This window comes from Anguilla rostrata, chromosome 4, assembly GCF_018555375.3.
Source record: "Anguilla rostrata isolate EN2019 chromosome 4, ASM1855537v3, whole genome shotgun sequence".
Classification (NCBI taxonomy): Eukaryota; Metazoa; Chordata; class Actinopteri; order Anguilliformes; family Anguillidae; genus Anguilla; species Anguilla rostrata.
Window position 1 is genome coordinate 5498914 of NC_057936.1, and position 26979 is coordinate 5525892.

Below are 26979 nucleotides of genomic sequence, written 5' to 3' on the forward strand. Positions count from 1 at the left end.
AGAGCGAATCACGTGGCGTGACAGTGGGCGCGTGGGCGGGCCTGTCGCCGGGGGCAACCCCCGCCTACCTTCGGTGTTGGTGAGCTGCTGTCTTAGCGTGTTGGCGGTAATTCCCAGCATCCTCTGGATCCGCCAGAACAGGACCACATCATTACACTCCAGCTGCAAGGCAGAGCAGAAACTCGGCACCTGGAGCTGATCTCGGGCATAACCCAACACCGCCACTTCACTTCAAACAAACCCACCGCTGTCCTCCTTACAGACCGCCAAGCCTGGTCTCGCCCACAACACACTGGTGCCTTTCTGAACTCACACACACACACGTACACAAGTGCGCACACACACACACACACACACACACACACGTACGTACACAAGCGCACACACTAACACACACACACACAAACATACACACACAGCTTTCAAACTGCGATTCGAGAAAGCGTTTCCAAACAAAGGGTGAAAATTGCTGAGTAGCACTGTGGTTTCCTAGTTCAGCAGTCATTATCTCCACAAAGCTGCAGAGCCTGTGTGTGCCTTTGAGTCTATCTGCAGATACATATACAGACAGATAGACAGACAGATAGATAGATAGACATAGATAGATAGAGACAGATAGGCAGGCAGATATGCAGATAGATGGATAAACACAGACAGACAGAGACAGACAGACAGACAAATAAATAAATAGACAAATAATGGAGTTGATAAATAGATGGATAGATAGACAGATTAAGAGGTTGACAGATGGATAGATAGACAGGTTCCTCTCACCTCTGAGTCTACAAAGTGTCTCTGGTAGTAGTAGAAGCCTCTCCTGCACAGGTTGCAGTGGAACAGGGCCTTCTGCAGGAAGTGCCTCCTGTACAGCTGGTGCCAGGTGTCCTTAATCTGAGAGCCATGACACTCACATCAGCACTACGCTTTAAAACTACAATACCCACACTGCACTGCAGGTAAGCAGTAATGCATTCCTTCCTATCCAAAGGTACTAAACACCCTGGAGCCTGAAACGGCCACTCTGTTTTAAAAACATTCATTCACACCTGAGCTGGGGTGCACATCCACCTTTGTAATTCCCCAAAAAATTCCCAATAATTCATGCAGCAAAACCGCAAATCCAGAGAAACACTCTGTGAGCGAGCGACGGCGAGCGGCCTCACCAGCACCGGGTCCACCTCCACGCCCCGCGCCTCCAGGTTCTTGCGCACGGTGGTGACCTCGTCGTTGGCCAGGTACGCCGTGTGGTCCTCGTGGAGCTTGAGCAGACGCTCCAGCTCGTTTTTGGTTTCGTTGCGGACGTGCTGCGGGGGGAGGGGAGGGGAGGGGGCGAGGGAACGGAGGTGGTCACTCTCAAAGCGCACGGCGTTCCCGTTGCTACGGCGCCTGCGATGGACACACGCTCCCAGCAGAACCGCAAGGCTGTAACCGAACGGTCTTATCGAGAACGCACGCCTGCGCAGCACCAAATCTACCAGCCAAGGTCCAGAGTGTTACACATTGCTGGGGGCTGAGATTAGTTTCCCCCACATGATTTCAAAGCATTCTGACATCATGAAAGATGCTAAACAATGCAATTCCTCATCATCATCATCATCATCGTTGTCGTGGTTACCGCCAGGCCCTCACCTGCTCCGGCGTGCGGTTGGTCCAGTTCATCCACCTCTGCCTCCAGTCGGGTCCCACCATGTCCCCAATGACCGAATCCGCTGGAGGGGGGCAGGAGAGGGGAGCGGGGGGGTCAGCTCCGTGTGGAGAGGCCCGGGACACGTGTCACAGGCGTGTGAGGCGTGTGCGAAGCGTGTTACAGGCGTGTGCGAGAGACGTGTGTGTGAAGTGTGGGAGAGGTCGCATGTTATATGTGTGTGAGAGAAGCGTGTGGTAGACGTGTGTTAGATGTGTGGCATGTGAGAGGCGTGTCAGACAGGCGTAGACAGGCCTGTGAGGTCTATGTGAGAGGCGTGTTAGAAGCGTGTAATAGGTGTGAGGGGGTGAGGGGGAGGCACGGGGGGGGCGTACTGTCTTTTAGCCGCGTCTGCAGCGTCTCCTCCATGAACTGGATGGCGGCGTCCCACTGTGGCTTATCCGTGATGCTGCGGTCCTCCAGGGCGTTGTGCTGGATCACCCTCTGAGACACACACACCAAGCACACACACACACACACACACACACACACACACACAGCGCACACACACACACACACACACACAGTTAATAACCAGTTTGCCACTCAGTCACTGCAGTGCTCTGATGCTTTGAGTGTCATGGCAACCAGCCTTTGGGTGAGAGATGGTGCTGGGGTGTTGAGGTGTGAGAGTCACAGTGTGTGGGAGTCAAAGTGTGTGAGAGTCTCAGTGTGTGGGAGTCTCAGTGTGTGGGAGTCAAAGTGTGTGAGAGTCTCAGTGTGGGAGTCACAGTGTGTGGGAGTCAAAGTGTGGGAGTCACAGTGTGTGAGAGTCTCAGTGTGGGAGTCACAGTGTGTGGGAGTCAAAGTGTGTGAGAGTCTCAGTGTGTGGGAGTCTCAGTGTGTGAGAGTCTCAGTGTGTGGGAGTCAAAGTGTGTGAGAGTCACAGTGTGGGAGTCTCAGTGTGTGAGAGTCAAAGTGTGTGAGAGTCTCAGTGTGTGAGAGTCAAAGTGTGTGAGAGTCTCAGTGTGTGGGAGTCAAAGTGTGTGAGAGTCTCAGTGTGTCAGTCTCAGTGTGTTTGAGTCTCAGTGTGAGAGTCTCAGTGTGTGTGAGTCTCAGTGTGTGAGTCTCAGTGTGAGAGTCACAGTGTGTGTAAGTCTCAGTGTGTGTGAGTCTCAGTGTGTAAGAGTCTCAGTGTGTAAGAGTCTCAGTGTGAGAGTCTCAGTGTGTGTGAGTCTCAGTGTGAGTCACAGTGTGTGTAAGTCTCAGTGTGTGTGAGTCTCAGTGTGTAAGAGTCTCAGTTTGGGAGTCTCAGTGTGGGAGTCACAGTGTGAGAGTCTCAGTGTGTGAGTCTCAGAGTGGGAGTCACAGTGTGTTTGAATCTCAGTGTGGGAGTCTCAGTGTGTGTGAGTCTCAGTGTGTGAGAGTCTCAGTGAGTGAGAGTCTCAGTGTGTGGGAGTCTCATTGTGTGAGAGTCACAGTGTGAGAGTCTCAGTGTGTGGGAGTCAAAGTGTGTGGGAGTCTCAGTGTGTGAGAGTCGCAGTGTGTGTGAGTGTCAGTAAGTGAGATTCTCAGTGTGAGAGTCTCAGTGGGAGTCATAGCAGTACCAGGCTGTCCATCGCTCGCTCATTCCACTTGTGCCTCTTGATGCTCTCGTCTTTCACCGCCTCCTTCAGCTTGTCAAAGATGTCGTCCTGGTCCTTGCCCTTGTACTCGGCCATGAAGCGGGCAAACTCCTCCTGCAGCGTCTCCCAGGCAACCTGCACAGAACAGGGTCTGATAAGCGCAGCACTGCGCAGAACAGGGTCTGATAAGCGCAGCACTGCGCAGAACAGGGTCTAATCAGCGCAGCACTGCGCAGAACAGGGTCTAATCAGCGCAGCACTGCGCAGAACAGGATCTAATCAGCGCAGCACTGCGCAGAATAGGGTCTAATCAGCGCAGCACTGTGCAGAACAGGGTCTAATCAGCCTAAAGCTGCGCAGAACAGGGTCTGATCAGTGCAGCACTGCGCAGAACAGGGTCTAATCAGCGCAGCACTGCGCAGAACAGGGTCTAATCAGTGCAGCACTGCGCAGAACAGGGTCTAATCAGCGCAGCACTGCGCAGAACAGGGTCTAATCAGTGCAGCACTGCGCAGAACAGGGTCTAATCAGCGCAGCACTGCGCAGAACAGGGTCTATGGTATGGGCGTAACTGTTTCTGGCCATCTTACCAAAGCCTTTTTGGCTTCCAACACTTAAAAACACAAAAATTGCTCCCTTCAAACTATGGGACTAACATAAAGCTTTTTCCCCTGTTTTAAAATGGCTGTGATCACTGCAGTGTCCCTAAGAGGAATGCAGCCGAGGCGACCAGGGAGCCCTTATAAAGAACGGCAGTTGCACCAAACATGTACTTTAAAACTGGCTTTCTTATAACGAGCTCTTTTCACCAAACCGCGTATTTAAACTGGCCCTCTTTCCCCCCGGGGAGTCATTTCTGTACCGGAGGGGTATTACTCTGAGGTCTCACTCCGTAATTAACCTCACATGACCCAACGCCCCCCCACCCCAAACCCAACCTGTCCCCCCCCTCCCCCCCCCGCTGACACGTGGACTCGTGTCCCAGCCAATCAGGCTGCACAGGATGTGACAGCCAGGGTTAGCAATCGGTCAAACGCGGTTAAACACAGTTGAGCGCAGGGCTCAGTGTCCCTGTGCCTGGAGAGCCACAGGCTCTCTGCTGGGCACTGCTGCTGCTTATCACCTGACTGATAAAATCAAGCAGAGACACAGTAACCGATTCAGACCCAACGGAAGGGTCATGAGTTTGAGTCCCTGTGTTCCCTCCATGGACAGATACACAGAGTCAGCTAGCCTGCAGGGCGGAAGGGGTGGAAACAGGGCAGAGAGGAGGTTCACTGAGGAGATGTAGCAAGCAAGGCAAAGAGTGGTGGTGAACCAAGGAGGTGCAATAAGGAGATGAAATGTAAAGGCGTGATGAGGAGGTGCAGTGAGGAGGTGCAGTGTGGAGGTCTATTGAGGAGGAGCAGTGAGGAGGTGCAGGGTGGAGGTGCATTGAGCAGGAGCACTGAGGAGGTGCAGTGTGGAGGTGTATTCAGGACTAGCAGTGAGGAGGACCAGTGAGGAGGTGTGGTGTGGAGGTGTACTGAGGAGGAGCAGTGAGGAGGCCCAGTGAGGAGGTGCCGTGAGGAGGCCCACTGAGGTGGTGCAGTGCATTCAGTACCTCCAGGGCCTTGTGGGGCAGCTGCTTGTCGGTCCACTGTTTGAGCTTGATGTCCACGGTGGTGTTGAAGGTTCCGGAGTTCATGGTCTGGGCGGCGGGCAGGTAGATGTTCTCGATGACGTGCGTGGAGACCCGCTCCCAGAGCTTCTTCTGCAGGATGGCCTCCCTGTGCGGGGCGGGGCGAGGGGGGGGGCAGCATGTTCAGCACCTTCACACACTCAAACTGTTCCAAACGGGACAGATCTGTTCATTAATTAAACTTCTATCTAAGCAGGAGGGCTCTAATCCCCATGAGGTCCCACGGCAGCAGCACTGAAACTGCAGGACGTCCTGCCCGGCCCGACCCAACCCCCCCATTAACAGGGCGCTCATTTATCACGGGACAGCGCTCATATTTCACTGTTTCCCCCGCACCTCGTTCCGCGCCCCTCATATCAATACACACGTCCCCGGAACGGCCAACTAGCAGAGGAGCTCCCCTGCAGCCACCAAACCCATTCATCATCCCCATCGATCCCGCTGCTCCCCAAAGCCACCAATCAGGACCCCGCTCCCCTTAACCCCTTAGATACAGCTCTCAATCAGCACCTCCCATCATCCTCTGCTCCCCTTAACCCCTTAGATACAGCTCTCAATCAGCACCTCCCATCATCCTCTGCTCCGGTTTACTCTCTAAATACAGCTCTCAATCAGCACCTCCCATCATCCTCTGCTCCTGTTAACCCTTTAGATACAGCTCTCAATCAGCACCTCCCATCATCCTCTGCTCCGGTTTACTCTCTAAGTACAGCTCTCAATCAGCACCTCCCATAATCCTCTGCTCCTTAACCCCTTAGATACAGCTCTCAATCAGCACCTCCCATCATCCTCTGCTCCAGTTAACCCTTTAGATACAGCTCAACCAGCACCTCCCATCATCCTCTGCTCCTCTTAACCCTTTAGATACAGCTCTCAATCAGCACCTCCCATCATGCTCTGCTCCTGTTAACCCTTTAGATACAGCTCAATCAGCACCTCCCATCATCCTCTGCTCCCCTTAACCCTTTAGATACAGCTCTCAATCAGCACCTCCCATCATGCTCTGCTCCTGTTAACCCTTTAGATACAGCTCAATCAGCACCTCCCATCATCCTCTGCTCCTCTTAACCCTTTAGATACAGCTCAATCAGCACCTCCCATCATCCTCTGCTCCTCTTAACCCTTTAGATACAGCTCTCAATCAGCACCTCCCATCATCCTCTGCTCCGGTTTACTCTCTAAATACAGCTCTCAATCAGCACCTCCCATCATCCTCTGCTCCTGTTAACCCTTTAGATACAGCTCAATCAGCACCTCCCATCATCCTCTGCTCCTCTTAACCCCTTAGATACAGCTCTCAATCAGCACCTCCCATCATCCTCTGCTCCCCTTAACCCCTTGGATACAGCTCAACCAGCTCCTGGTTGAAATTGTCCGACCCTTTGCACCCCGACTCAAGTGATCCCAAGAGCAGGATGAGTGGATACTTGCCAGTGTTTAGTGGTGACCTGACTCAAGCTGATCACCTCGTCCAGGATCTCGTTCTTGGCCTTCTCGAACAGCTCATTCTAGCAGGGAATAAAAAAACATAAACAAACATGAGTCACAGCTGGCCTCCTTCCAGTCCAGTTTTAGGGGGTCTCAGGCAAACCCAGTGCATCATGGGACAGTCATGCTCAAGGTCAGGAGTTGCCAGAGAGAGCTGTTGCCATCGCCATTACTGACTCCCCCGCCCATCCAACCCATCCACTGTTCTATCCATGCCCAACCCCATTCTATTTACCCCCAGTCCCACCTTCACCTACCCCAGGCCCAACCCTATCTACCCCCCAGCATCAGGGCCCCGGTTACTGCATCAGGGCCTCATTTACCACCTTGGATACCAGCTCAGGGCCCCGGTTACTGCCTCAGTTCCCCGGGTAACCGCCTCCCGGTACTCACCCTGTCCAGCTCGCGCAGGCGAGGGTAGTTGTTCTTCCATTCCGTCTCCAGGTTGAATCGAGAGGCTGAGCATCACACAGGGAAAGAGACAGACAGAGACAGACAGACAGACAGACAGACAGACAGACAGACAGGCAGACAGGCAGACAGGCAGACAGGCAGACAGAAGTGAGCTGTTAATATGGTAATGCTGATTGCAGTGACTATACGACTACTTTCAGATAGAACAGAGAAAACTGTAAGCCCTCCAGTAGTCATCAAACCACAAAGACGCAGATTTCAAAACAGATCTCAGAATCAGCCATTATGATTCTAAGAAAGTAACAGTAACAGTAACAGCCATCGTGATTTCAGAACAGAAGTGAGGCCCACTCTATCTTGTGACCCCCCTCCCCCTGATCTCCGGGCCGAGCGCGTGGATTGATGTGGGCGGGGTTTACGGCGGACGCGCGGCGGGAGGGGGGGCGGGGTCTCGATCGATGGCGCTCCAGCGCGCGTCTCCAGTCAGGGGGCCCCTCCCCGCGGTCCCGGCACACACGGCGGAGATTACGGTAATTGCCCGGTTATCCGTCTCTGCGGCCGCGGCCGCGCCCCCCCCCGACACGCCGGAAATCGATGAGGAACACAAAGGGGTGCGGAGGAGGCTCGGCGGCGCAGCCATTAATCTGCCGCCGGGGCCGGAGGCATGCCGCTGAGTTTAGCCGCTCGCTAATTGCACAGTCGAACTCAGGAGACAGTTCAGCAGAGCGCAGGCCAAGAGGACCAAAATTAGGCGAGAGATTAGCTAAAATCAGGTGAGGTATGAGAGAAAATCTGAATCAAATCAGGACTGCTGACAGCTGCTGCAGTCAGTCAGAGCTGTAACATCCAAAATCTCACGGCCAGAGTTAATGACAAGCTAATGACCCGTTGTTATGGCAGAGCAGTTCCCACCTTAGGCCACTGTCTTGTTGGTTTTGACCTGAAACTCAGGTCTACGCAGCATGACGGGTTACGGATGTGAAACTTTGATAACCCCCCTGCCCCCCCCCACCTTTAAAAGCGTCGGCCTGCTGCTCCACAGACTCCCGCACCATCTTCCAGAAGCAGTCGGACACCGCCAGGCTCAGGTTCTTCGTGGTCACCTGATGTGCCTTCAGCATGCCGTTCCTGTGGAGTGAAGGGGGGGGGGCAAAGGGGGGGTCAGACGTTAGGGATCCGGCGACCAATCAGAGCGGCCGATGCAAACACAAAAGCCGAGCGTCGCCCTAGGACGTACTTGAGGAGCTTGGAGTTCTGGAAGAAGTCCTCTTCGTAGTCTTTGATGGAGTCGATGCTCTCGTTGCTGCTGCCTGAATGTAGGGAGAGAGTTTGTAGTCTCAGGATCAGCTCAAAGACTGCACAGTACGCTGTATGCTATAACCCCTCAGCTTTGTAAAAAAAGGCTATATTCTGTTATAAAGCTTGTCTCACATACTGCCAATGTTTCATAGCTCTGTGGCTAATATAGCTCTCTGAACACTGTGTCCATAAAGGGTCACACCAGTAAACCTTCTCACTATTGTTATCATCAATATTCTTATTGTTACCATTACATATAAATCTTAATAACAGTAATTATTATTATTACTACTGTTACCTTTTCCAGTCACCACAGCAAAGTATCCCAAAGCCTTCATGGGGAACAGCTTTCCTTCCACTATTTGTTGAATCTGTACATAATAAACACAGAATAAGAGAGTATAAACATCCCCACTGCATGTCCCTGCTTCTTTAGTAACAGGATCGTTAATAGGCTTCAATCGATAAACCCTGTTCGCAGCGCCTTCTCACTAGCAAACTTAACTGCGTTTCACACAGACTGCATTTGGGAAAAGAGGGCTGTGACGTCTCAGAAACGGTTAAAAGTGGTGAAAGTGCGCCCCCTGGTGGGGCAGGGCTCACCCTGCCGGGACTGGCCAGGTTCTTCTCCGCCAGGTCCACTTTGGTCAGGACGAAGATGGTCCTCTTGCCCTGGGGGTCCATCTGGCTCACCAGGTCTGTGACGATGCTGCGCTCGGCGTCAACCGAGCCATCTGCGGGGGGGAGAGGGAGGCTGTGTCACACGCGCGCACTGCTACACACACATCTCACACACATATATCATACACATCACTCACACGTATCACACGCACACACTGCTACACAAATATCTCATACACATCACTCACACGTATCACACGCGCGCATTGCTACACACACATCTCACACACATACATCATACTCATCACTCACACGTATCACACGCACGCACTGCTACACACATACACACCTATCACAAGGAATATATCACATACACGTATTATTACACTCCACCTTATATTATAACAAAATGCCTGTAAAATGCCTGTAAACATACACATCACTCACACGAATCACACGCACGCATTGCTACACACGTCACACGCATGTACCATACACACATACACATCACACACACAAGTATCACACGCGCATATCACATACACGCATTATTACACCCCGCCCCCTTACCCTGAATGCAGAGGATGATGGCGTTGGGGTTCTGCATGTAGGCCTTGCTCATGCTGAAGATCGTCTCCTTTGTGTCAGCCGACATTCCAGTCGTCACAGTCTGCAAAACAAAGCCGCCGTGATTGGCTAAACCTGTATTCACACAGACGTGATTGGTTAAAGCAGTATTCACAGAGACGTGATTGGTTAAAGCAGTCTCACACCGACGCGTTATTGGCTAAAGCAGTCTCACATTGACACGTGATTGGTTAAACCGGCATTCATCCTGATGTGATTGATTAAACCTGTAGTCACGCAGACGTTCGATTGGCTAAACCTGTATTCGTGCTGACGTGTGATAGGTTAAAGCTGCTGTACTCACGCTGATGACTCCGGGCAGGTCCACCAGCACCATCCTCTGGATCCCTGGACCCTTCACGCTCAGGGAGATGGTCTTAAACGGGGACAGAGACAGTCAGGAAGCAGTCAGGCTGCGGGGACCTCTACAGCTGAAAGCGGAAAGTTCCGGAAGCGGTTTCTCACCTCGGGGCTGACCGTCTTCCCCTCCTTCACGCTCTTGTGCATCCGCAGCTCGATCTCGTGCCGCAGGGCCGCCAGCTGCGCCGGAGAGAGCACAAACTGAAGCTGCGGCCGCCGCGAGCGCTACAACAAACACAGCTCTGCAGCTTGCGTCGCTAACGCTAATGCTAATGCAGTCCCAACTACAACAAACACAGCTCTGCAGCCCACGCTGCTAACGCTAACGCTAATGCAGTCCCAACTACAACAAACACAGCTCTGCAGCCTGCACCGCTAACGCTAACGCTAATGCAGTCCCAACTACAACAAACACAGCTCTGCAGCCCACGCTGCTAATGCTAACGCTAATGCAGTCCCAACTACAACAAACACAGCTCTGCAGCTCGCACTGCTAACACTAACGCTAATGCAGTCCCAACTACAACAACCACAGCTCTGCAGCCCACGCTGCTAATGCTAACGCTAATGCAGTCCCAACTACAACAACCACAGCTCTGCAGCCCACGCTGCTAATGCTAACACTAATGCAGTCCCAACTACAACAAACACAGCTCTGCAGCCCACGCTGCTAACGCTAATGCAGTCCCAACTACAACAAACACAGCTCTGCAGCCCACGCTGCTAATGCTAACACTAATGCAGTCCCAACTACAACAAACACAGCTCTGCAGCCTGCGCTGCTAATGCAGTCCCAAATACACTAGACACAGCAACGACAGGTCTGCTGACGCTAAAGCTAATGCAGTTCCAACTACATGACATACACAACACGAACGGGGCTGCTAATGCTACTGAAGCCCCAACTACACTAGACACAGTATGGACAGGTCTACTAACGCTAATGATACCACTAATGCTACTGCAGTCCCGACTGAATTAGACACAGCATGCTGATGTCTGCTAATGCTAACGCTAATGCTACTGCAGTCCGGACTGCATTAGACACAGCATGATGAGGTCTGCTAATGCTAATGCTACTGCAGTCCAAACTGAATTAGACACAGCATGGAGAGGTCTCTTAATGCTAACGCTAATGTTACTGCTGCCCTGACTGCATTAGAGATAGCCTGGTCTGTTAAAGCTAATGCTAATACTACTGCAGTCCTGACTGCATTAGAGACGGCATGGTCTGGTAAAGCTAACGCTAATACTAATACTACTGCGGTCCTGACTGCATTAGAAACAGCATGGTCTGCTAAAGCTAACGCTAACGCTAATACTACTGCAGTCCTGACTGCATTACAGACAGCACGGTCTGCTAAAGCTAACGCTAATGCTACTGCAGCCCTGACTGCATTACAGACAGCAGGGTCTGCTAAAGCTAACGCTAATGCTACTGCAGCCCTGACTGCATTACAGACAGCACGGTCAGCTAAAGCTAACGCTAATGCTACTGCAGCCCTGACTGCATTACAGACAGCACGGTCAGCTAAAGCTAACGCTAATGCTACTGCAGCCCTGACTGCTTTAGAGACACCACGGTCTGCTAAAGCTAACACTAATGCTACTGCAGCCCTGACTGCATTAGAGACAACACGGTCTGCTAAAGCTAACGCTAATGCTACTGTAGTCCTGACTGCATTACAGACAGCACGGTCTGCTAAAGCTAACGCTAATGCTACTGCAGCCCTGACTGCATTACAGACAGCACGGTCTGCTAAAGCTAACGCTAATGCTACTGCAGCCCTGACTGCTTTAGAGACAACACGGTCTGCTAAAGCTAACGCTAATGCTACTGCAGCCCTGACTGCATTACAGACAGCACGGTCTGCTAAAGCTAACGCTAATGCTACTGCAGCCCTGACTGCATTACAGACAGCACGGTCTGCTAAAGCTAACGCTAATGCTACTGCAGCCCTGACTGCATTACAGACAGCACGGTCTGCTAAAGCTAACGCTAATGCTACTGCAGCCCTGACTGCATTACAGACAGCACAGTCTGCTAAAGCTAGCGCTAATGCTACTGCAGCCCTGACTGCATTACAGACAGCACGGTCTGCTAAAGCTAACGCTAATGCTACTGCAGCCCTGACTGCATTACAGACAGCACGGTCTGCTAAAGCTAACGCTAATGCTACTGCAGCCCTGACTGCATTACAGACAGCACAGGTCTGCTAAAGCTAGCGCTAATGCTACTGCAGCCCTGACTGCATTACAGACAGCACGGTCTGCTAAAGCTAACGCTAATGCTACTGCAGCCCTGACTGCATTACAGACAGCACGGTCTGCTAAAGCTAACGCTAATGCTACTGCAGCCCTGACTGCATTACAGACAGCACGGTCTGCTAAAGCTAGCGCGCAGCGTGACTCACGTCCTCCTCTTTGCTCAGGTCGAACTCGCGGCTGCTGTCCTTGAACATGGCGACGTGGTGAGGGCCTTCGCTCAGCGTCACCTGACAGGACACACCCCACAGGTCAGCCACGCCCCCGATCCCAGCCCCCCACTGCCCACCCCCCACCAGACAGGACACACCCCACAGGTCAGCCACGCCCCCGATCCCAGCGGCATATGGCCCCCCCCCCCCCCAGCCGGCAGGACACACCCCACAGGTCAGCCACACCCCCGATCCCAGTGGCTATCCACCCCCACTGCCCACCCCACCTGCCAGGACACACCCCACAGGTCAGCCACACCCCCGATCCCAGCCCCCCCACCACAGACAGGACACACCCCACAGGTCAGGCACACCCCCGATCCCAGTGGCTATCCACCACCCCACCCCCCACCAGACAGGACACACCCCACAGGTCAGGCACACCCCCGATCCCAGTGGCTATCCCCCCCCACCCCCCACCAGACAGGACACGCCCCACAGGTCAGGCACACCCCGATCCCAGTGGCTATCCACCCCCCCACCCCACCCCCCACCAGACAGGACACACCCCACAGGTCAGGCACACCCCCGATCCAGCGGCGATACCGCCCCCCTGCCCCCCACCAGGCAGGACACACCCCACAGGTCAGGCACACCCTCGATCCCAGTGGCTACCTGCCATCCCCCCACCCCCCCAGCAGGACACACCTCACAGGTCAGGCACGCCCCCAATCCCAGCAGCTAATAAAAAAGGGATGGGGGGGGAGTGTATTTTTTCACCTTGACAGGTGATCTGGTCATCATCTCTCCGGAGCCCCTGGGGAAGATCCTGGCTTGGGCGATCATCTCCAGCACGCTGGTCTTCCCTGAACTCTGATCCCCCACTACCACCACCTACAGGCATTACATTACATTACAGGCATTTAGCAGACGCTCTTATCCAGAGCGACTTACATTGTATCCAATTATACAGCTGGATATATACTGGAGCAATGCAGGTTAAGCACCTTTAGCTCACGGGTACAACGACAGTGTCCTACCGAGGAATCGAACCTGCAACCTTTAGGTTACAAGACAAACTCCTTGGCCATCATACTACACTGCCGCCCCACAGAGAGAACCCTCCAATCAGCACACTCCAACAGAGATAACCCTCCAATCAGCACACCACAACAGAAACAAGAGACACACCTCCAATCGTCACACATCTCAACAGGGGTAAACCTTCCAATCTGCACAAACACACTAGACAGCTGATCCTGGGTATTGTAGTTTGAGTGGTACTTGCCCTGGGCAGGTGATCCTGGGTATTGTAGTTTGAGTCATAGTCAGAGAGGATGTCCAGGACCTCGGAGTACATGTCAATGAGAGACTTCTGCAGAGAGGAAGAGACAGGCACATCTGACCGTTAAACTCTATAATGGGGTTCCAGGTAAAGCTGTGCTCTTGTACCATCAAGAAATTATTTAAGCAAAGAGTGTTCATCATGAAATCCAAATGGATGAAAGGATAAAGAGTGCAGCAAAAATTGCCAGTGTCAGGAGACTGACATTACTGTATTTCAAAGTGTGTGTGTGTGTGTGTGGAGTGTGTATGCATGTGTGGAGGAGTGTGTATGCATGCGTGCAGGTGTGTGCAAGTCGTTTTTTCCCTGGCTAATAAAGCGATATGCTTGGTGTGCAGTATTTTTCTGAGTGAGCCCCGCACCTTGACCTTTCTCTGGTGGATGCCTTTGTCGTCTTTCTGCAGGACCACCTTCCTCAGCTCCTTATTCTCCTTCTCCAGCCGCTCCAGCATCCGCTGGTACTTCATCTGAGGAGAGACCAGCGCACTTACATCCTGATACACTGCACAGAGAACAGCTTTCATTCTGATACACTGTACAGAGAACGGCTCCCATTCTGATACACTGTACAGAGAACGGCCGCCATTCTGATACACTGCACAGAGAACAGCTTCTATTCTGATACACTGATCAGAGAACAGCTCCCATTCTGATACACTGAACACTGAACAGCTACAATTCTGATACACTGCACAGAGAAAAGTGTATCTGTATGACTGTTGGCATGACAAAGAAATGCTAAACTCACCTGAGTTCGGAGAAGTTCTTCTTGAAGCTGGTCCACCTTCTCTTTATCTGTTGTCTAAGGAAGTCAGGCAGAGTGGTTAGCTGGAGTCTACGGCAGACAGTGAGAGTGGATGTCTGATGAATTAGAGTAACAGTGGTATAAACACTTGGCCTCAGGTGGCCCCACAGGAACACAGTGTCCTGGTTCACTGTAACAGGTCAGAGGGAGAGGCAAACCATCCAATCAACATGCAGAGGAAAACACCAGTACACATTCCAGTGCAAGAAATACAAGTTAATGGAAGAGAAGAGTGAAAACTCACAGATCTCAGCAGAGAGAAATCAATCAAGGCATTCATTTTTAATCACAGTTTTACAAAGAGCCCCCCCCCCCCTTCACCTTCCCCCCCAAAAAAAGACAGATGGTGATTATCACATTCCAATCCAATGAGATGCCCACACCATAAGTAGGAACACAGACATTTCTCAAGGGACACAAAGACCACAGAGGACACAGGAATCACACACAGCTCTAGTGGGACACAGGGACACAGTCAGTGAGGTGGTGGTCTGAAAGGTACTTCCGTTCAAGACTCCCGAAAATCAGCGTCACTCAGCAGGAGGTCACAGAACCCGACAGAGACACCACAGACTGGCCTCTGAGCCTTTTAACACCACACCTGATGAGACTATCCAGACTGATCTTATTTATTCACCAGGGCTGAGACTTCAGCCAAAATCAAACCACTGACGTGTCATCATCAGCCCAGATTATTCCGATTCGGTGAATCCAAAACAAAAGCCAGACATCACATTTTACACCAAACCTACGCCATTTCCACCGTGGAACAGATACACAACAAAACAAATCGCCAACTTCGCTTATTTTCCATTAATATGCAAAATTGTAAAAGAATGTTGTATTAATTGCTATTACCCATTTTAGATTAGTATATATCAACAAGACCCAAAAAAAATCTCTAATAAAAATTCAGTAACAGAGTAAATGGACTTTTTTTTAAAATACAGCCATAGAATTGTTAATTCCACAAAGCTAGCTAGCTAGCTAAATTTGCCAAAATAGTAACGTGTATCGTCTGTTTCCAAGCCAACGTTTGGGCCTTAGTGGTTAAGCAGCTTAAGTACTGGTTCCCGGAATCAAACCCTGAATGCACCAGCGTAAACCACGGCTGTGAGCCCTGAGGGATGATGGGTAATAGCATCACCTAGGGTACTCCCAGCCATGACAGAAACTCCCATCGGCCAATCAGGTTAGAGGGGTCTGACTGTGTCATACAGCACAGTGACTGCACAGATCAGCTGACTGAAAATCAACAGTTGACTTTTAATGAAGCCTGCAATAGTCGTCAAGACACTGAACATCAACGGATCAGTACACTTGTCCCAGCCCTTGTGTGATATACGGCAGGGACCAAAAGTCTGAGGACACTACCAAATCCTGGTTGTTTACAATATTTATCAAGGAATAATTACGCAATTATGATACTCCAATCGCAGCACTTATTCAGAAATACATTACTGAGAATGTGGGGAGCTTGTCAGGACGGAACTGATTCCCAACACAGACACCGGACCTGAACCCAGCCACACATCTGCGGGAGCAGCTGAGGAGGGAAAAGGCCAAACATCAAGTGACATCATCAGATCATCGATGGTTAGTATTGAGAAAGTTCTGGAGTGAAATGGAAGATGAGGCGTTTCACAAGCTGGTGGAAAATCAATGCCAAGCAGAGGGAAGGGGGTAAACAAGGCAAAAGGCGGACACACCAAGCACTAACAATTCTGGACCTTCATTAAATACCTACACACTTTATTTTTACTTAAATTATTAAAAGATAATGTATTCATGAATAAGAAGTACAAACAGGGTCATCATAATTGTATTAGCCCTTATTAAATCAGGAAAACAATCAGTTCTTGGTAGGGTCCTCAGACTTTTGTTCCTTGCTGTATAGATACGTGAAAAGACAGTGAACTCCATGCAGTTAGAAAGAACTCGTGATTCCAGGGAGCCAATATGTTAGCAGTTACCATGACGGCCACTGCACAGTTTCTCTGGGATTAGAAAATGAACAGGGGGGATTATGGAATTGCAGAATTACGGATTTTCCAGGCATGCCAATCCACATCCCAAAGCTCATGCTTTTGTTTCGGGATCACCATCAAAGATCATGAATGAAGGTTCGTGAGGGTGTCATAGAAGCCATATGATGCCTTATAATGCCACATTCACACTAACAGCACTTTGAAGGGGGGAAGGTGCTTGTTTAAATGAGGGCTATGAGTGAATGATCAAAAGCAGCTGAGTTCATCACCAGCAGCAAAAAAAAAAAAAAAAGTTTTAAAAACTAGTCATACATTGTAAAAATAAATAAGTAAATAAAAAACTAAATTAATAAAATGATAAATGATGATAAAATACTTGCACAAAGAAGCACAGAGCAGTGGCATTTAAATAAAAAATATATATATATATATATATATCAGAAACTCGGCTGTTGTAAAGTCTGGCCTACAGGGAAGAGCCTGCAGGGACAGGGAATAGGGGAAATCATGGGGCCCTGCTTGCTCAGGCCTCCTAGGACAGTGGGAGAATCGACCCAGCAAATTTCTGTTAGTGTGAATTTAGCAGTGAGGTCATATTTTCACCAGGGAAATGGGGGGAGGTTTTTCTCCACCGACTGCCAGCGGTATTTGGAATGGGGGGGGGGGGGCACCTTCACCTTGCGCTTGGCCTGCGAGGGGCTGGGGGTCGGATCGGCCGTCGGGGGGGCGCTGGGGCTGGGGGGCGGGCCTGGAGGAGTCTGGGGGGGCGGGGCTGGGCGGGGCTCAGGCCTGACGCTATTGGTCGAGGCCCTGAGAGCCGCCTCCTCGTGCTGCTGGATCTGCTGCTGGATTAGAATGAGCTCTCCGAGCAGACCCTGCCAGGGGGGGGGGGGGGGGAGACACACAACAAACAGCGGCCCCCCACCAACAAACACATGGAGCTCACGCCCCACAAAACAAAGGCCCAACAACAACAGCAACACACGGGCTGAACAAAATATCCCATGAGCCTCTGGGCTCCATGTGATCGGCCAGTGAGCAGAGAAAGAACAAGCAAGAGAGAGAGAGAGAGAATGAGCAACAGTGAGAGAAAGAGAGAATGAAAGGGAGAGAGGGAGAAGAAGAAAGGGGGGCAGAGAGATGCTGAGAGAGGGATAAGGATCTGAAGCGAGGGAGGACAAGTGAGGGAGAGGGAGAAAGAAAGATAGAGATTGAGGGGAGGCAGTGACAGAGATGGAGAGAAAAATAGCAAACCCTAACCTAAACCCCAAACCCTTCACTATATAAAGCACAGTATCTCAGTGCCTCCTGCTCTGTAGTCCACACAGCAAACCTCAGAGCACAGGGGGGGTGGGATACTGATCCCAACACCACCAGCATCTCTCAGCAAACAGGAGAGGTTCCATGCCCCGCACCTCACTATCCCCAGACAAGACTAATCAATCACATCCTTTATAAAAGCATCGCGGCCCATTTCCCATATGTCTTAACACATATTCACATTCAGGGATTCGATAGAATAACACAAAGGCCTCACTGACGCAAGCCAACTCCGTGAGAAAAACTGCTGAATTCTGCATGTGAAATTATCCGGGGGCGAAGCAGGCATTCTGCACAGGCCGAGTGGTTTCCCAGGGAAACGGCTGGAAACTGGAAAATCCACTGGAAAAATGAACCGTAAATTCAAAATTAAAAAAAAAAAATTCATTTTAAAATTTTAAATATCTCTCGCTTGGTTCCCGGTTCAAAATTGCTTATCTTTCCTGGTCATTTGCAATTAAGAAAGCTATCTGTCTTAAATACAATGGAGCAAAGCAGTATGGGATTGCTGGCTCCCTACGAAAGGACGTTGATTCTTATCAGTATGCTTTTACAAAAAACAATAAAAAATAAGTTATTTTAAAACGGAAACCTAAAGAGAGAAATTTCAACATGAGCATTCTCTGTATTTTGAGTCGATTCTTTTCTCCAGTGGAAGTCCTCTTTGAAGCAGCAGGGGGCAGCAGCGAGCACAGCTAAGCCCAGTCTAGTACTGCATCCAGCCGTGTGTCGCTTTCTCTAGCCTAACAGCGAACAAGCATTAACAGACAAGACACAACAGCATTCACTGTACAGGGCAAGGACCACCTGAGCTCTTGACAGGCAGTGAGCTCTGAGGTACCGGCTCATTTTAAACGCTGACGACAGGAAGAGGAAGTAACCATGGAATGGAGATGAAATGAGAAGACGCGAGACACAGGAACACTGTGCAGGTACGGCACTGCTGCTCGCACAATATTTCCACAACCCAAAATACATCCAGGTAAATGCAGATAGAAATTAGGGAGGAGACACAGGTAAGGCTCACCTGTGTCTGAGCCAGGGGAGACACAGGTAAGGCTTGCTTGTACATCAGCCAGGAGAAGACTCAGGTTAGGCCGACTTGCCCAAAAACTTGCCTTCTTGAACTGCTTTTCACTGCTCTCCGATCCCTGGCTGTCGGTGGCTTTGAAAGTGGGCTCGCCCGTCGATTCTGAGAGAAAAACAAACACAAAAGGAAACGAAGTATCTCAGAAACGCGATGCTGTTACCCCTCTTTAGCCCGTCTATGTCAACATGCAAAGATCTCCCATCAAAACAACACGGAAAGAACAGAAAACACAGGTAAAAGTATGTGAATATTATCTGACACACTGGACATGCAGAATGCAGAAAGAGCAGGCCTTACAGCTACTTCCCAGGGACAAACGACACCACAGTCAAACTCAAAAGCTTAGAAAATTTGTATTGTGTAACTCTGCTTTCTGAAAACTATGAGCTGTAAGGCAGTATAGCTCCCGTCTACACGGGCTGTATGAGTACAAAACTGCCACATGAACAAAGCTGGGGGGGCAGAATGTGTGTTAATAAGAAGGTGACACATCAATAATAATAATAATAATAATAATAATAATAATAATAATAAAGCCCTGCCTTTACTTGCATTTGGGCCAAAAGTGTCACAGAAAAATGACTACTGTAAAGACGGTTGTTCCTTTTCCAAGCTTTTGAGCAATGACATGGCAGAATAAATAAATAAATAAGTAAAATGGCGTCCCTGAATCCCAACAGGACAGAATCTACACGGGAAAGGAGAGAGAAATTCAGAGGAGCCGAACGCCAACGGACCAGAGAGTGCGGGGGAACGAACAAAACAGCAAGACAGAGGAGAGACGACATTCACGGAAGGGATCAGGACAACAGAAATCATTTGTAGTTAAGACACCAGGAGGAAAAACGTGACCTGAATCAGTGATTAATGAGAATTTTCATAGTGTCGCAAAAGTTTGGAATTACTATGACCTTTTACAGTGGTTTCCAATTTCAATAAAAACTTCCAATGTTTTGTCAATTAGTCCAATGTAATTTTAACAGATTAAACTATTACTACGGCCAATTAGAAGTGTTGGTTCGCGCATCTGATTTTACATACCTAAATTTACATCTGTCCATATTACCTGCCGTACAAACACTGAATCTCATTTGACAAACACTGATGCTTCTCTACGAGCGGCATAGAAATTCAGTTACCCATACGCATTACAGTTCAGCTTGAAAGGAAGTCACTGAGAGACCTATTTTATTTGGTAACGGGACATCCTCTGCCTGCGTGTGGGACAGCAGTGGGGAGGGGGGGGGGGCGGGGGTGGGTGTGCGAGTCGGGGCATGACTTGACCTTTGACCTTTGGAGAGTGCGTCAGGGAGAGAGGTTTCTGGTAGTGGGGTTTACACACCTAACAACAGACGCAGACCAGAAGCTCCTGCGACTTCACTACCCACACCCACACCTGCGAAGAGTTGGCGGGAGGGAGGGGGGACAGGGGGGGTGGGAGGAGAACAAAAATCATAAGGTGGAAACAAAGGGAAAAAAATCTCATGGAGACAAGCTGCCAGAGCGGGAGACACTGCCGCCCGCAAAACGAGCACGCTGCCCGTCAGAGACAGACACGGACCCCCACAACACCCACCGCCTGCTGCCCGGGAGCGGGAGCGGGCACACACACACATACACGCACACGCACACACACACACACACACACACACCACACACACACACACATGCACACATACATATGCACACACACGTGCACGCACACGCACACACATACACCCATATGCGCACATACACACACACGCACATACACACACACACACGCATACATATGCACACACACGCATGCACACACACCCATATACGCACACGCGTGCGCGCGCACACACACACCCATAAAGGAACAAACACACACGCACGCACACACACACGCGTGCACGCGAGCACACACACACGCACACACACACACACGTGCGCACGCGCACACACAGACACACACACACACCCACTTGCATGCACACACACACAGATTTCACATCTGTGTCAAAAAAGACTGAGCAAACGCACTTTCCGATGGGACTCACAGGCTACTGACGATAGAGAGAGAGAGAGACTTCTGTCCTGTGTAAGATATCTATGTCCCGTGTAAGATATTTCTGTGCTGCGTACAATATTTCTGTGCTGCGTACAATATTTCTGTCCCTGTGTAAGATATTACCGTCCCTGTGTAAAATATTTCTGTCCTGTGTAAGATATTAGTGTCCTGTGTAAGATATTAGTGTCCTGTGTAAGATGTCTGTTCTATGTAAGTCACAGCAGAGACGCTAATTCATATAAATTGGAATCCACAGGACCTCAGTGTTCCGTACATTGTGTCTCGTGTCACCACAGCAACGAGAGGCATGCACATTAGGGAGGTCTGGAAATTCAACAGCGCACTCACACAAGCTGTCACAGTGGCTCATATTTAATACTATCACAATTTCCTGGGGTGTTCAGGCAGGATGGTTAACCAGCCAAAATCTGCCCCACGGATTTTCAGTTTGCCAAATTTAGGAAGGAATACATTCTCAAAGTTAAAGGAATTTCCTTAATTCGTTAACAGTTAATTCCCCCCTTTTAAAAGGAATGCAAGCGCTAGATAATTCATTAGAGGAAAAAATTCCTTTCAGGAATTTGCATGTACGATTACAATGTGAACAGACTATGTGCCTGTGCTTTAAGATTGGTCTGATTATGAACACGCAGTCATGAAAGCATGATCAGCTGCAAGGGGAGCCATAACAGCAAGCTTCCCATCATAACCTCAAAGAGGAAAATGCATTCTGGGAACATGTGACCATAGATCAGACTCCACAGTTCACCCAGCAATGGCCATTCACCGTTAGTGAGCTGTGATTGGCTAGAAGCTTGGTTAGTACTAACGACAACTCGTTAATAGGACGGACTGAAAGGGAGAGCGGAGTAGCTTCGCCTAAGCTCCGCCTCCCTCAGAGGACACACTTGGAGGACCCACCGTTTGAGAGAAGGGTCTTCAGGAAGGCGAAGTTCTCGCCGACCTTCTCCAGGTCGGGCATCAGCTTGGCCAGCTCCTCGAGGTCGGGCAGGGCGTTCGCGATCTTCTCTTCAGGAGGAGGGACAAACGAGAGAGCGGCTTCAGACGCACAGCCTCATTCCAGACCAGAGGTCAGCTGACATGGCTGATCGCCGTGCCGACATACCGAACAGGTTAACTACTAAACTCTTTAATAATACAAAAGGAAAAAAAAATTTTACAAAGTTTTTCTCTAAAAAAACAGCATTTTGGTCAAAGATACAGTACTGCAGAATTCCCACCCCCACCCCCCATCACACTGTGGGTTATTCTTTTTTTTAAAGGCAGCTGCAAGTCGTCAAAAGCAAATAGAGAACAGTTCATTACATCCAAACGAGCACAGTTCCACTGACGCACTGCTCCGAATTCAGGCTTTTAGGGTTTCACCTGTGCGACGGTGAAGGAGTCGCCACAGCCCACTAAACCAGCGGCAATGCAGGAGCAGACCAGAGGGGACTTACCCAAGTCAAAGTGCTCGTTGAGCTCCCAGACGAAGTCCGGCACCACCCAGGAGTATTCGCTCAGATCTGGCAACATGTCCTTCCACTCATCGAAGGTCTGACAAAGAAAAACGCACAGAAAGCACAGGGCACTTCAAACCTGTCGCTTTTATGAACTAAGATGACAAAAAAAAAAAAAACACATGCTAACCGCTACCGAAAGCATGGAAATTATGAATTGCGGTGAGAATTTTCGAGGGGAGATGTGAATCACACAAGCAAAAAAATAAATAACTAAATAAATCAATCTGCTTGCCATGTGACCACCTGATTCAATCAATTACAGTGAGATGATCCCACATGCATCACTAAAAAGACCCAACCACAAAAAGCAGCAACAGCACCACCGTGTGGCGGACACAAGCCACTTCAACTCTCAGTCAACTAAATCTCACTGACGGTTGAAACCCATGGGAAAGGTAAATCCAATTTGTAAAAAGAAAAAAAATAATAATAATATAAATTCTCAGATGTCAGCTATAAGTCTGGTGACAACATGCGGGCACTACAGGTCACCCTCTGCTTTGTTTCTTTGCTGCATTAAAACCCGATTTGCGAAACAGGGCCCAGGTTGTACATTTGATATGTTAATGTTAACCTTGTTTAGCAGCATTTATTACAGTGATACAGCGTGCAGGTATTGGTGTCTCTCCTCCTTCACAAAAGGCTCTGCGGCCATTTTTAAAGTGTTTGGAATTCCAGCACACCCAGAACTCCGCAGCACAAGGCCGACCTGTCTGCGCAGTTCCACAGCTCCCAGCACACCCGCGCGGATAATCTGACCTTTCTCACAAATCCAGCCCCCGGTCAACACCGCCACAGGCAGAGTTTTATCCGGCAGCAGAGGGGGTGGGTGGGGGTGTGGGGGGGGGGGCGGAGCCATGCGGGGCAGGAGAGTCCTCACGGCGAGCGCGCTCTGTTTACGTTCCCTTATCTCGGAGCTCACAGAGGGGCGGGGTCTTTTACGCCATCACGCTCTCCCAAAAAAGGACTCTTAACTCCGCCCATTTTATTCTGTGCTGGGTTCCATAAACACAGACTGAAAGTGACGCGGAGGTCAAAAAGGGAGGAAAAAAGTGAGCCAGCCAAGCAGTACACTTTGGCAGGGGTGGGGTGGGGGGGGGGGGGTTAGGTAAGCTTAAATGCACAGGCCTGGGCTGAGAGGGGGCCCACAGTCAGGCCAGGGGTACACACGTCTATTCCTAGAAGGCAGGTGGTGTTTACATTGGTTTCTGTTCCCGCCAATCATCAGTTATTCCGGCCGATTGGTCCAAACAGCCGTTTCAGTCCCGTACTGAACGACGCAAAGTGTGTGTTCCACGCAAGGACATCTGCAGTCCGCGGCTCGTGACTTTATCCAAAAACCTCAGATCAAATAAACGAACGGGCTCATTATGCAAGAGCAAAATCCCGAAACGGATTCGCATTCACTGCGCACTCCCGTCGGGTAAAATTCCAACTTTATTTCCATTTCAAAATCAATAATGTCAGGAACTTGAGAAAAGCAACATCTGTATACCTATATGTGGATTACAGTAGAGGGAACAAAGCTACAGACAATATAAAAAAAGCAAATATACTAACAGCCTACGACAGGGCTGCCCAACCCTGCTCCCTGAGATCAACTGTCAAGTAGTTTTTCATTTCCAGCCCAATTTGGCACACACTATTCTACCAATCAGCAGCTTCAAGGGATCCTACTGTGTATGAGTGTCTTGTAGGTTGAGTGAAACTACAGGACAGAGACTGCAGAACAGTGGCAGCCTTCCAGCTGTTGAAGGACGTGTGCTTAGGTTGGAGTGAAAACCTACAGGATGGTGGATCTCCAGGAGCAGGGTTGGGCAGCCCTGCTCTAGCTGTTGAATGAGGTGTGCTTTATTAGGGCTGGAGTGAAAACCTACAGGACAGTAGATCTGCAGGAACAGGGCAGGGTTGGGCAGCCCTGGCCTAGGAGGTACTTGAGTCAAGAGACAAAGATACAGTATGGCAGATGAAGGACAGGTGAAAGGGGGGCTGGGCGTACCTTTTTGGCCGTGTACCCGCCTCCCACGGCAGAGCCCAGCAGGATGTAGCGCAGTTTGAGGAGGCGGGCGGCGAGCCGGGCCACCCAGAAGGAGCGCTGCTGCTGGTAGCTGTGCCCCCCCCCGGGGGGGACCCGGCGGGGCCGGAGGAGGGGCCGGGACAGGGAGCTGAAGTACCGGGCCGCCGTGCGGTGGGCGGGGCACGGGGGGGCGGAGTAGCAGTGGTGCAGCGCCCGGGACAGGGGGTGCAGCTTCTGCAGGGGCACTCGGAATCTGACGCCCATGCGGGGGGAGGCCAGGCTCCTGCAGGCCACGCTGGGACAGGGATGGACAGGGGAGGGCGGCAGCATCAGCACCGATCACCATTGGAGACGGCTACGCGGTTTTAAAACCACTAGACTCCACACTTTTACAATCCAAAGAGTGACACCAGCTTCTGCATTGTCACAACTCCGGTCCCAGAGGGCCGGTCTGAGTGCGGGTTTCTGCTCCAACCAGTTACCTTAGTTTCAGTTTTCTGACAGCTCTATAAAAACTACGCTGGCTCACTCCTGTGCTTGAGCACAGTAAAACATTCAAGGATGCACTCGCAGTCTGGGGTTGCACCTGGTGCTTACACAAATACCAGCTCAACATATGGGTTGAGCTAATTAAATAATTAATGGCAGAAGTTGGCACAAAATCCCAAAACTGATAAGCCCTGGCTGTACACCCCTGGTTCACCTGGAATCACTTGCGCAGGCCTCTCTCTGGGTCTGCCCAAATAATGGTAAAATATACGCTGCAGAATGACACCAAGGTACTGCGGTCATATTTGCTTATCTGGACTTAGCTAGCAAGCAATATTATGTAAATAATATATCTTTTAACTAAGTACACAGTTGATAACAATCCATAGCCAGGTGAACTTTGAAAACAAAATTAATTACAGCAGTCTAGAAAATGTTTGAAATGTCTGTCAACTGCTATTTGTTTGATAAAGGCTGGCAAAATTATTGGTGGTGGATGCACGGAGCGGGTGTGTGCTGTCACTGAAACGGCAGCTGCGTTTTGCAGTGTTCCGTACGAGCCTCAAATATTTCGTTAGTACCAGGAAGAATTGTAAATGTTAGCTAAACAGCTTCCCATTGGGTAAATAACTGATTGGGTCAGTCATAGGATCTACGACTATCCATTATTTGAAGTTTAACGTTAAATTTCTTAACAAATAGATATACTAGAGTGGAGGTTGTTCGCAAGATTAACCTAACTAGCCCATGTCCTCATGCCTCATTACAGACATGCCAAAATCAGTAGCCAGCTCCCTAGCAAGCAATATTTATAGAATTCACTTACCAGGCAACTGCTGTTCCGGCTCGTAACATAATGTCACGAACAAGTCAGGATAAATATCAGTTTTATTATACTTCCTTTTTCTGCTTCAATGCATTATTACATTTGTAACACATTAGCCGGCTACCTGTTTAGCTGGCTAACAAGGACACACCAAATAACCGGATGACACATAGATGTTGTCAAGACAGAATCGTCGACAATAAGAAAACTCAACCACTGTTGTTACACTGCCATCTAGCGTTTCGTCGAGGAACAAGGGGCCTCTCGCTGCCGCTCCAAGTCCCCTGGAGCTCAGTGGCTCAGGACGCCATTGGTCAGAACTGATCAAGTGACTCCACTGACGCAGCAGCTTCGCGAAGTGACTTTCTTCCTGTATTAAATCGATTTTATTACACAACTCAAGATGAGTTTTACGTGAAATAGGTGATTATACCAAATTTTTTTGGGCCAGGATTACCAGTTTCCATTATTTTTTGAGCGTCGTAATTAACAAATGTTAGCTAGATAGCTGGTACTAGTAGTAGATGTAGGTAGCCACTCGAGCGGAATTGTGTACACGAAATGTTAGAACATATTTTTATACCGTCTATGGTTATAACTAAGCTAGAATGTATCCTACGGCGTAGGGATAACATTTAAAAGGCAGCTAAACCATCACCCTGTATGTTCGAGTGTGACGATGGCAGGGTAATTCCATTACATTGGCCAAAATGCAGTGACATTCATCACCCTACCTTGTTCAGTGAACGATTTACCATCATAGTGGAGTTGATACGGATGTTCTACATTAATGCATTTCAATAAATTATCTCACAAAATATGCCTGGTTCATTCGTTGGTGTTTTAATAGCTTTTATGACACATCAACAGCGAACGCACACGACCTGTGGATTTATCATTTTAGTGGATTCAAGTCAGTGGGTCTGATAAATCAATTTGCAGTATTACCATTTCGACTGCCAGCTAAAAAATTCAGTGTTTTCAATGTATGGTTTATAGTAACTTCACGTGTGCACAGTCTACAATTATATAGTTATATATGCACGTCTATGGCCCAGAGCCGTAGAGCTCTATCTATCTACACAGACGGTGGTGGTTGATTGGCACATTAAAGTGACTGGGGAAAAAACCTACGGTGACAGCTTACTAGCAGCCACGCACGTTAAAAAGTGCGCAAACAAAGCTAGCTAATTTATCAAAAATTAGCCGCTTATTATAAATTAGCCGCTGTCGCTAGCTGCAAATTACTCGGCAGCCATTACACTGTGCAAGAGACAAGCTGACAACGTTCACGGTCACGTTGGCCAATCAGAGAATTAACTATGAGCCGTGGAAAACGCGCCGTTTGGAGAAGGAAGTTTTCCTAGTTCTAGTTCTCACGTAGT

At 49.7% G+C, this 26979-nt stretch overlaps 1 protein-coding gene across 6 annotated transcripts in view; it reads right to left on the reverse strand.

Annotated features, from left to right (window-relative positions):
• The window catches only part of opa1 (OPA1 mitochondrial dynamin like GTPase), a 43534-nt gene extending 17751 nt beyond the window's left edge, over positions 1-25783 (reverse strand). The window contains exons 1-28 of one of the 6 annotated variants that reach the window (XM_064330227.1): positions 25595-25783; positions 24262-24574; positions 22200-22296; positions 21661-21768; positions 20047-20100; positions 18733-18806; positions 16972-17169; positions 14250-14303; positions 13870-13968; positions 13445-13531; positions 12937-13050; positions 12154-12234; positions 9845-9919; positions 9684-9755; positions 9323-9422; positions 8735-8865; positions 8430-8502; positions 8070-8142; positions 7845-7960; positions 6812-6876; positions 6358-6438; positions 4853-5014; positions 3232-3384; positions 2020-2128; positions 1630-1709; positions 1164-1304; positions 775-891; positions 69-162 (exon numbers count right to left, since the gene is read on the reverse strand). In XM_064330227.1, coding sequence (XP_064186297.1) covers positions 69-162; positions 775-891; positions 1164-1304; positions 1630-1709; positions 2020-2128; positions 3232-3384; positions 4853-5014; positions 6358-6438; positions 6812-6876; positions 7845-7960; positions 8070-8142; positions 8430-8502; positions 8735-8865; positions 9323-9422; positions 9684-9755; positions 9845-9919; positions 12154-12234; positions 12937-13050; positions 13445-13531; positions 13870-13968; positions 14250-14303; positions 16972-17169; positions 18733-18806; positions 20047-20100; positions 21661-21768; positions 22200-22296; positions 24262-24574; positions 25595-25623 — 2950 coding nt within the window. In that variant the 5' untranslated portion in view covers positions 25624-25783. Of the gene's footprint in view, positions 1-68; positions 163-774; positions 892-1163; positions 1305-1629; positions 1710-2019; positions 2129-3231; positions 3385-4852; positions 5019-6357; positions 6439-6811; positions 6877-7844; positions 7961-8069; positions 8143-8429; positions 8503-8734; positions 8866-9322; positions 9423-9683; positions 9756-9844; positions 9920-12153; positions 12235-12936; positions 13051-13444; positions 13532-13863; positions 13969-14249; positions 14304-16971; positions 17170-18732; positions 18807-20046; positions 20101-21660; positions 21769-22199; positions 22297-24261; positions 24575-25594 lie in introns of all 6 variants that reach the window. The other 5 variants (XM_064330226.1, XM_064330225.1, XM_064330229.1 and 2 more) reach the window with 5 other exon arrangements.
• Positions 25784-26979: the final 1196 nt, after the last annotated feature.